Source organism: Lipotes vexillifer, unplaced genomic scaffold (assembly GCF_000442215.2).
Source record: "Lipotes vexillifer unplaced genomic scaffold, Lipotes_vexillifer_v1.1 scaffold230, whole genome shotgun sequence".
Classification (NCBI taxonomy): Eukaryota; Metazoa; Chordata; class Mammalia; order Artiodactyla; family Lipotidae; genus Lipotes; species Lipotes vexillifer.
Genome location: NW_006775143.1, coordinates 6,538,081 through 6,548,389, shown reverse-complemented (window position 1 = coordinate 6,548,389; position 10,309 = coordinate 6,538,081). Strand labels below are relative to the sequence as shown.

Genomic DNA, 10,309 nt, shown 5'->3' with positions numbered 1-10,309 from the left:
GGTCCTCTTCCCCATACATACATGCTATCCACTGTCTTATGTCATGCCATAGCCATGATGTTCCCTTTGTCTAGAATGCCTATCTTTCCTTCTCTGTCCAACTAGCACCTATTCCTATTTCAAGACCCAGTATAATCATCACGCTCTCCCTAAGGTCTTCCGCATTCCTCCATTCTTGAGGAAAATTAAATCTTCCTCTGTGTGCCCCAACACTTGTACATTTCCATATCAACCATATTAATTTGTCAGTATATTCTATTCCACCTCTGTCTTCCCAGCTTGCTATTATGAACGAGCGTCTCAAGGACAGGGATTATGTCATTTGCCCATACATCATTATGGCATGGTATAAACATTCAGTGTATTTTTACTGACCAACTGGATAAAGGAAACTGCAGTCCTACTGCCTACAACTTAAAAAGCAAATGGAAGGAAAAAGAACTCGTCTATTGCCCTATCCATTTTCCTTCTAGGGAAACAGTGGTGAATGTGTTTAAAATGTCAGTGAGATAACAGCCAGGTCCCAGCAGGATGACCAGATCCCAATTATTTAGATAAGCAGAAAAATGTTTGGGGCTAAAATTCCTGAAACATTCAAATCTACCAGATGGTGATACATGGCCCAAGATCAAACACGAATTTCTACCCGAGGCTATGTGGGATACTGTGTTGCACTCCCAGTGTCTGTAATATCAGGCGTGGCCTAGTAAGGAGAACATATCAGCATGGAATTTCATCTTAGTCTTGGCCCCATTACCACCCAGGTAATAAAGACTTAGGTCACAGGCTGCTCTAGGCATGAAACCAACTGAGAAAGGGATATATATAAATTCTCTTAACCATGCTTGGTTTTTTGTTTTTGTTTTTGTTTTTGTTTTTGCTGTACGCAGGTCTCTCACTGTTGTAGCCTCTCCCGTTGCGGAGCACAGGCTCCGGACACACAGGCTCAGCGGCCATGGCTCACGGGTCCAGCCACTCCGCGGCATGTGGGATCTTCCTGGACCGGGGCACGAACCCGTGTCCCCTGCATCGGCAGGCGGACTCTCAACCCCTGCGCCACCAGGGAAGCCCTCAATAAATGTCTGTTTCCCATACTGGCGAAAAAGACAAGATGTGTGCCAGTCTACCAAAGGCTTCCCAGACCACCCACAGATGAGAAAGTGGTTTCCAGAGGTAGGGGGACCTCAGCTGAAGCTTCTTATTCAGCCATGATTAGCCCAGTCTGCAGGGCCTAATAGGGAGGCCCTCTGAGTTCTAACTGCTTGAGGGACAAAGTTGACTTCTGGGGGAAAAAAAGCTGGGGTAGGAAGCACAACCTCAATACAAGGAAAGGCAGGGGCTGGGGTAGGGTTGGGGGCTGCTTCTGACCACACAATAGTGTCCATTGGTCAAAAGCTCAGTTAAGAATCACTGAGAAGAGCATAAATCTATACAACTAGTCTACAAAGCAATTTTGCAACAATTGTAAATTTTGCAGACATTAATTACATATTTATTCCTTTCTAGTTTATAGTTTTTTACTGCTACATAATGAATTACTCCAAAACTTAGCAACTTAAAACAACAAACATCTGTTGTCTCTCTCTCTCTCTCTCTCTCTCACACACACACACACACACACACACACACACACACATACAATCACTGGAGACAGAGTAACCAATTCAACTCAGTTTTAATACTAAAAGTCCCCTGTCCCAGGAAACCCCTCAGTTCAGTGCAAACCAAGACAGTTGATCACCCTACTTGGAGAGCTTGTTAAAACAGAATCCCCAGAGAGTTTGATTCAGTAGGTGTGAGTGGTGGCCTGGGAATCTGCATTTCTAAGAAGATTCCAGATGTACCGCACTACCAGCAACACTGAAAGTCTCCCTCAATCTCAAGGACTTATGTCAGAATCCTGGGGAAAGAAAAAGTAATACCGAAGACATCTTTCACCAAGTCTAGACTGAGGCACAGCATAGCTATGGGACCAATGTGACAGAGAGAATAACCCAATGGAGAAGAATTCTCCAGGCCTGTGTCAAGACCACTGTGCCTTCCTTATAACCTGGGGGTGGAACTGTGTCAGGCAGCAGCTTCACATCCAAGCCAAGGATGACTTGACTTCTGTCTTCAGCAGATTCTGCTCAGGAGAGCAGAGAGGTGGCTGCCACACAGTAACTGAGGGGACCACTACAGGGGCGAGGGATCCCCCTCTTCCCCTTGCCCTAGGGATGCCTAGAATTACTGGCAGAGAAACAGGAGAGTGCGGACTCCAAAAATCTAGGAGGAATAGCCTGACAAGTACTCTTTGTTACTATTATTGTGTCCCCCAGCTGAGGGTTGCTGAGGGTTGCTCCTAGATTCACTTCCCTTCTCTACCCTGTAGTGACTAAGCCAGCTAAATCCACATCCAACAATGAGAGGACCAGACAGGTTTTGGTGTCTCGACCTCAGTTGGAGTCTTCTCTCTTGTTCCCTAACTACGTGATCGAAGGCAAATGAAACTGTCAGAGCTCTGGTTTTAATCTGTAGGACGGAGATCGTGTTGCGAAGATTAAATGAGAAATATAAATGCTGTATGAGCTCAAAGCACTAGACAAAGAGCTCATTTACATGAATATCTATGTCTCTTTCCATAGATATTGTTATTGTTGTTAGAAACAAGTCATGCATGATGCAGTGCCTGGTAGGAGACACACTGGTTCAGAGCAGGGTTGAGAGAGAGAGAGATCACTTGGGCTACAATCCTAGCTTGGCCACTTGCTAGCTTGGTAATCCTTGATAATCTCTGTGCCTCCGTTTCCTGTAAATCTGTAATATGAGGATGATAATAAACCTACCTCATATGGTTGTTTTGAGGATTAAAGAGTAAATGAGTTAATACGCATAAAGCAATTAGAATGTGAGACATTATTAATACAACCACTCAACAGCTCTTTGTTAATGAGTAAATGAAGGTAGTGACAGCTAGCCAGCTCCCAATTATACTAACGAAGAGAGCGATGGAGAGCTGCATTGATGCAAAAACCCAAAGCAACATCGCTGTGTGGACAGATGCCCAACTATTCATGGGGCTGATATTCTGGGAACCATAATACCTTCATTTCCATGATGACTCCTTGCTTCCTCCACATCCTCCCAGCCTTCTGGGTAATGCCTGACTCAGAAGTTGGAAATTCAGCTTCCTCACCCTTTCAGCCCTGCTCACCCCTCCCTCCCCTCCCCTCCCCCTTGGCAACCACAAGTCTGTTCTCCCCCCCCCACACCAGGTAAACCTCGCCATCGGGATGGAGTGGAGGCTGCCAGCCTGAGACTGCTCCTCTCGCTCTGTATTTCAATACTCAAGCAACAACTTACATGCACTCTTGAAATAACAGCAGCTGGACTGTGACAAAACAGTGAAGAGATTTTGTCCACTGTCAAGGGAAGAAGGAAGTGTTAAAAGCACAAATAGAGTGCATGAATTCAAATCTTAATCTCATCCCCAGCCATTCACGGTCAGACCAAACAAGCCCACTGCACAGCCTTCCTGAGACCCTGTCTCTCAAACTCGTGGAGACATGTGGAAACAGATCCAATGACCTGAGGACATAAGCAAAGGGGCGCAAAGCTCAGGAAGAGAAAGCATTCCCAAGTCTTCTGCAACACTATGGAAAATTGCATTGCTTGTAAGAGACGGCATCAAATTCCAGAAACAGAAGGAACCTGAGAGACCTCCTCTCCAACATCCCTCACAGAAAAAAACAAAAACATAGCCTGTGCTTTAAAAATCCGCCAAAGGACTTCCATGGTGGTCCAGTGGTAAAGAATCCGCCTTCCAATGCAGGGCACGTGGGTTCCACCCCTGGTTAGGGAACTAAGATCCCACATGCCGTGGGGCAACTAAGCCTGTGCCACAACTACTGAGCCTACCCGCCACAACTAGAGAGAAGCCCACGCACTGCAAGGAGAAGCCTGCGCACCACAACGAAAGATCCCGCATGCCGCAACTGACACGATGCATCCAAAAATAAAATAAATAAAATATTTTTGAAATAATAATAAAAAATAAAATAAAATAAAAATCTGCCAAGACAGAGAGCACGCTACTCTTTCAAGCAGTATGATCCTTGTGGGGCAGTGGGAACCATCATCCAGTTCCCTTCTCCCCAACCCGGGGCTGCCATTCCCCATCAGGAACCCAGAACCTTTCCTGGTGTAAAACGGTTATCAGCCCGCAGCTGCTTTTGCTCTTTTGCCCTCTTCTGACCATTTTCCTGTTTGACCAAGACCAACTTGCAGAGGGGGTCCCACACCTGGCCTCCAGACTAGGAACCAACCCATGCCGAGCACCCCAATGTCAATGCTTTTGAGCTCTGAGCAAAGCAGTCACACCCTAGGTTTATGTCCTGAATGTCACACGTGAACAGGCTGCCACATTCACCAATGACCTGAGGACATAAGCAAAGGGGCGCAAAGCTCAGGAAGAGAAAGCATTCCCAAGTCTTCTGCAACACTATGGAAAATTGCATTGCTTGTAAGAGACGGCATCAAATTCCAGAAACAGAAGGAACCTGAGAGACCTCCTCTCCAACATCCCTCACAGAAAAAAACAAAAACATAGCCTGTGCTTTAAAAATCCGCCAAAGGACTTCCATGGTGGTCCAGTGGTAAAGAATCCGCCTTCCAATGCAGGGCACGTGGGTTCCACCCCTGGTTAGGGAACTAAGATCCCACATGCCGTGGGGCAACTAAGCCTGTGCCACAACTACTGAGCCTACCCGCCACAACTAGAGAGAAGCCCACGCACTGCAAGGAGAAGCCTGCGCACCACAACGAAAGATCCCGCATGCCGCAACTGACACGATGCATCCAAAAATAAAATAAATAAAATATTTTTGAAATAATAATAAAAAATAAAATAAAATAAAAATCTGCCAAGACAGAGAGCACGCTACTCTTTCAAGCAGTATGATCCTTGTGGGGCAGTGGGAACCATCATCCAGTTCCCTTCTCCCCAACCCGGGGCTGCCATTCCCCATCAGGAACCCAGAACCTTTCCTGGTGTAAAACGGTTATCAGCCCGCAGCTGCTTTTGCTCTTTTGCCCTCTTCTGACCATTTTCCTGTTTGACCAAGACCAACTTGCAGAGGGGGTCCCACACCTGGCCTCCAGACTAGGAACCAACCCATGCCGAGCACCCCAATGTCAATGCTTTTGAGCTCTGAGCAAAGCAGTCACACCCTAGGTTTATGTCCTGAATGTCACACGTGAACAGGCTGCCCCACATTCTCGAGCAAGCTGAATACCTTTTTTTTTTTTTTAAGATCCATGCAATTCAACACCCCTGTCTCCTCTGCAGAGCTAAGGCCAATAGGCCTCTTGCCACCTTTGGCTGCAGAGACCTAGGAGCCCATTTTAGGATTTGACCAGAAGCTGAGGATGTGCTCAGGGCCAAGTCCTTGGAGGGGGAACACAGGCCGTGGCGGGAATCGTCTTCATTGGCTCTTATCCTGCTACATTACTTTGAGCAACTGTAAGTCACTCCAAAACCACACACCCGCTCCGTTTCCCTTCTTTCCTCCTCTTCCTCACTCTGAACAGGGAATACGCTGCTGTGATTCATGATGACGGAGTGAAGACCAAGCCCATGGAATGCACGATTCAGGAAGTCAGGTGTACTTTACACAGTAACAACTTCCCCAACCCTCTCTACCACCGCTCCCCACGCCTCTGAAGGCCTCTGCCCGCCCTCTGCCCACCCTCTGGCCTTCCCAAACCCCAGCCACTCCCAGACTCAGAGCAATGCCAGGAAAAGGTTAAGAAACAGGACTGACTGGTTCCAGCCCTCCTGGCCCATTCCTAAGCTCTCTGTTCCCCTAGGGCTTGGCACCGTGCCCGCCACCAACACCCTCCTGCTCTACCAACTACCACTTCACACTTCCCTCTCACTCAGGCCACCTGACTTTGGCTCCCCCGCTTTCTCCTCCCTGAAACGTCTTGGATAACAATTAAATGTAATTCAGCAATGTTACCGTGAGAGACTGAATATACAAATGGACAACCCCAGACCACACATAAAAATAGAACTCTGACCCACAATCTGCAGCCATCGGTCTAGGAAGTCAAACCGCAACCTCTGTAGCAATAAGTCCCAAGTGGTCAGGATTTAATCAATATTGGACAGCTTCCATAATTTTTGCCCACGCTTCAAACTTAGGACCAATCAGAGAAAGCCAGATACACTCCCCTAACCAATCACACGAGATGCCTACTGTCAGAGAGAAGCTATCTCCAGCTTCCCCATGGCAACATCCTCCAACCAACCCAGGCATACCTGAAACCTTCCTTTCTGTTCCACTGTAAAGTTTTTACACTCCCCGGCCTGCCTGTGAGTCTCTGACAAATGTAAATGATGATCACTGACTCTTTTGCTAGAGCAAGCTCTGAATAAACAGCCTTTGCCTGTTCTTATTTGAGTGGTCTTCATTTATTTCCATACCAGATTCCTAATACAAGCCACAGTCCCTACGCACAAGGAGCTCTTAGTCTAGTAAACAATTACATTGCAATATGGTGTAGAGCAAGGGTACCTTATAAATATGTATGTAAGTGTGTAGTGGCCCATGTAATACGGTACAGAGGGGCCTCCAGGAGGGAGGACAACTGGGCTGCTTTTGAAAAATGAACAGCACTAAGTAGCTAGCTGTGGGGGAAGGGAAGAGCTGTTCTCCATTCTGCTCCTTCCCTCCCCTCTCCCTATCGAGCTTTCCCACCTGTAGACCAACTTTGCTTTTTGACCTGCTCCAATAAATATCTCCTTTATTTTTCCATTTTCAGTTTCTCCCTCTACCCAATAATTCCCCTCATTCGTGCTGGAGTCTGCTTTACCACTGCCCCCAGCAAAAAAATTTCTTGCACTGATCTGGCCAGCCCAACTGAATGCTATCTTCTCTTTCCTTCTATCTTCTATCTTCTTTAAAGAATATCTACTCTGCAGCCAAAGTCCTGCACTCACTTGAGCCCTCTGCATCTGGCTCTCACCCTCACTGCTCTGCTAGCTCTGGCTTCCACTGACAGAGTCACCAAATCCAAAGCCTTGTTCTCAGTCTCCACTCACTTGGCTCCCCTTCCCCTGATTTCCTTGATGCTCTACTAGCCCGGTCTTCCTCCAATCTATGTGGCCACTGCTCTTTCTCCTCCATGTGCATCTACCATCTGAACTTAGTCTTTCCAAGAATCTGTCCTTGGTCCTCTTACTCTTATCAACCTCAAGGCTTCAAGTGACCATCGAGTCTCCATCATTTGCACACACTTACTGTCCACAGTCTCAACTCCCTGTTGGTTTCATCTCTCCGAAAGTCCTAGCATTACCTCAAATTCAGGGTCTCCAAAACAACTAGGCATCTTTCTTCCAAAACCTTTTTTTCTCCTCCCATAGACCCACATACCCAAGTCACCCAGTCCTAAACCCTTAGTGTTCCAACTTCCCTCTTCTGTTCCTTTGCACCTTAACATCTGTCATTAAGTCCTTCCAGTTCCCTTTCCACCTTATCACCTACATGCAGTCCTCATCTCCCGCTGTCATGACTGTGGGGCCAGTCTTCCGGCCTCAGAACTTCTAGAACAGATATTACAACTTCCTCAATGGCCCTAAACATCCAGTCAGTTCCCACATTGACCACTGCAAGGAAACCTGCCCTTAATCAAACCAGGTTCTACACAGTTGTAAATGATGGGAAAATGCCTGCATAAGGAGAGGGGGCTCATCCAGGTAACCCCAGCTTCCATTTCCCAAAATTCACCCCAAAGCCGTTAAGCAGTTGCAGATGGATGGCCTTAGGTAGTTACTTTGTTCAACCATCTCAGGCCAGCAAGCCAATGGGACCCCAGTGGACAGTTTCCTAGGCTACAGTCTTAACACAAAGATTCTGAAATAGGCTCCAAGCATCTGCAAACTTTTACGCACACTGCCGTGGGAGACCAAGTTAGAGAAGGAAGTTAGAAAGCCCACCAGAGCATCTGATGTATAAAAATGGCCACTCCAGGAGGTTCGGCTGTCAAGAAAAACACCATCCAGTGATGGTAAAAGTCCCAAGGTAAAGAGAATTGAGGGGAACAGGAGTCTGAGCCACAAAGTCCCCTCATATCTCCTTACATAGAATTTGCCATACACTACAGGAGGAGTGTTTCATTTTATGAAGGAAGCTGGAAGCTTTTCTTATACCAGCTTTTACATCACTCCCTGTACTAAACGCTGCAGTGATTTCCAATGGCTACTCACTGCCTGGGAACAACTAAGTCTAAATGCTTTGGTCTGCCTATCACAACACTCTGCCTGCTGATTAAATCCAATCTGCTTTTCTGCCCCCCATTTCCCACGCACCTCCTACATACCAGTCAAACTGAAACACAGCCCCCATGCTTTCATGCCTTCGTGTGGTTCCTCACTTTGTCCCCTCCACCTGGAATTCATTCATTCTACACATATTTGTGGAGAGCTGCTGTGCCCTCTGCTATGAGTTGGGATGCCTTTTCCTCCTCTTCCCATATCCAAATATTACCAATCGTTGTTGGCCCAGTTCAAAGGTCACCTCGTCTATAAGGCCACCAGATTCCCTTGGTCAGAAGTAGTCTTTCCCTCCTCTGAACACCCACCTCTTCAGAGCACTGATGGCCTTCTGCCTTTATTACAGTTATTTGAGTAAATGCCACCTCCCCTCCGTGTCTGAATCCTCTGCGTAACTCGTACCACGTTCAACACTGCGTTCTGCAGGGGGAATAAAAACTACTCCAACTGCTTAGAAATGGCTTATTTGCTTGTCTGTCTTCTGCAGAATATGAGCTCAGTAAGGACCAGCACAAGGCCCTCACATCCTTCACAGGGAAACTATTCAAGGACCATTCATCTGTTGAATGAGTGGCTTAATAACTGCTTTATTCCCATAAACTTCCTTACACTTCTTCCTCACCGTATTAGCATCTGGCTCTTCATCAAAGGGAAAAAATTAAAAGGTAGAAAGACAACTGCTCCGGGTCAAGAATTTGTCGCAGAAAAGCCACAGCCGGGCCGGAAACGTGACAGTGCAGGCGGAACGCCCTTCCACGCCCTCGCGCGCCGGGCGCGGCTCTCCTGGGGGGAGAGAGCCTCTCCCCTCGCTCGCGCCCGGCCCCCACTCGCGCCAGGTCCCCCGGGGGCGCGGGCCGGGCCGCTGCGCATTTGTCTCCCGCAGCCCAGGACCGGGCCTGAGGCGGGGAAGCCCGCCCGGGAGGCCCTCCCGCTTCTCGGAGCCCCGCCCTCCGATCCCCACTGAGCCCAGCTACCAGGCTCCTCGCCAGCCCGGCCCAGGGGCGGAGGAGCGTCCGGGGCGCGCCCGGCGTAGTTCGGGCCGCCGCCCCCCCGCACCCCGCGCCGCGCCTGCTCCCCGCCTGCACTCACCGTCCGCGCCCGGCGCTCGGGGCACGCCGAGGGCCAGGCTGAGCAGCGGCAGGAGCGGCAGCAGGCGCCCAGGCGGGAAGCCGGCGCCCCGGGGCCCCCAGGCCATGCCGCCGCCGCCGCCGCCGCCTCCCTCCCGGCGCGCCCGCGACTCCTCCTGCGGCCCCAAGGCGCCGAGATAAGGCGTCGGGCGCCCCGGGGAGGGGGCGGGGCGGGCCGCTTCCGGCGCCAAGCAAGGGAGCTGAGGGCTCCGCGGGGTCCCGGGGAGCGGCGGCGGCGGCGGCGGTGCGCGGGCTCTTCCTCCCCGCCAGGCCCGCGCGCCGGGAGGGAAGCTCGTTCCGCCACTCGCGGCTTCACCTGGCCGTGCCCCTGCTGCGCGCCGGGTACGCGGCGGGCCCGGGGACACGCTGCAGGTCCGGCTTAGTGACACAGCTGAACGTAGAGTCCCGGACTGTGCCAGAAGGAAACTGTCTCCCGTGCTCTAAGCGTGTGGAACGATCGCGGGATCCAAGGCGGTCGGGAGCTCAGGGAGGCACCCCCGGGGTGGCAAAGGAAGAGGGGTGAGGGGCAGAAGGAGCGGGAATCTTCCAGAAGCTGAAAGCGAGCCGGGCGACGTGGCTGGAGCTCCAAGGGCGAGAAGCCGCCAGTCCAGGCCACCCAGGGGCAACAGGCTTGACCAGGCGACAAGACCGTCTGGGGCGAGAGAGCTGGCAGGACTTCCTGCTGCTCCGAGGACACTCAGCTTTTGGGGCGTCAGGGAGGATTCAGGAAGAAGTAAGCGAAGACCTGAGAGTGAGAAGGGCGCGGGAGAGGAGTCTAAGCGGTGAGAGGCGTGGGCAAAGAGACAGACTAGAGAGTGTATTCTAGCAATGGCGAGCAGGACCGCCTCAGATTGGAACGGACGGCTGG

General features: G+C 50.2%; 1 protein-coding gene across 1 annotated transcript in view; it reads right to left on the bottom strand.

The window, feature by feature from the left end:
• The window catches only part of SUSD1 (sushi domain containing 1), a 135,065-nt gene extending 125,491 nt beyond the window's left edge, over nt 1–9,574 (bottom strand). Inside the window, exon 1 of the mRNA XM_007449808.1 lies at nt 9,404–9,574. Coding sequence (XP_007449870.1) covers nt 9,404–9,509 — 106 coding nt within the window. The 5' untranslated portion in view covers nt 9,510–9,574. The remainder of the gene's footprint in view (nt 1–9,403) is intronic.
• Between the last annotated feature and the right edge of the window lie 735 nt (nt 9,575–10,309).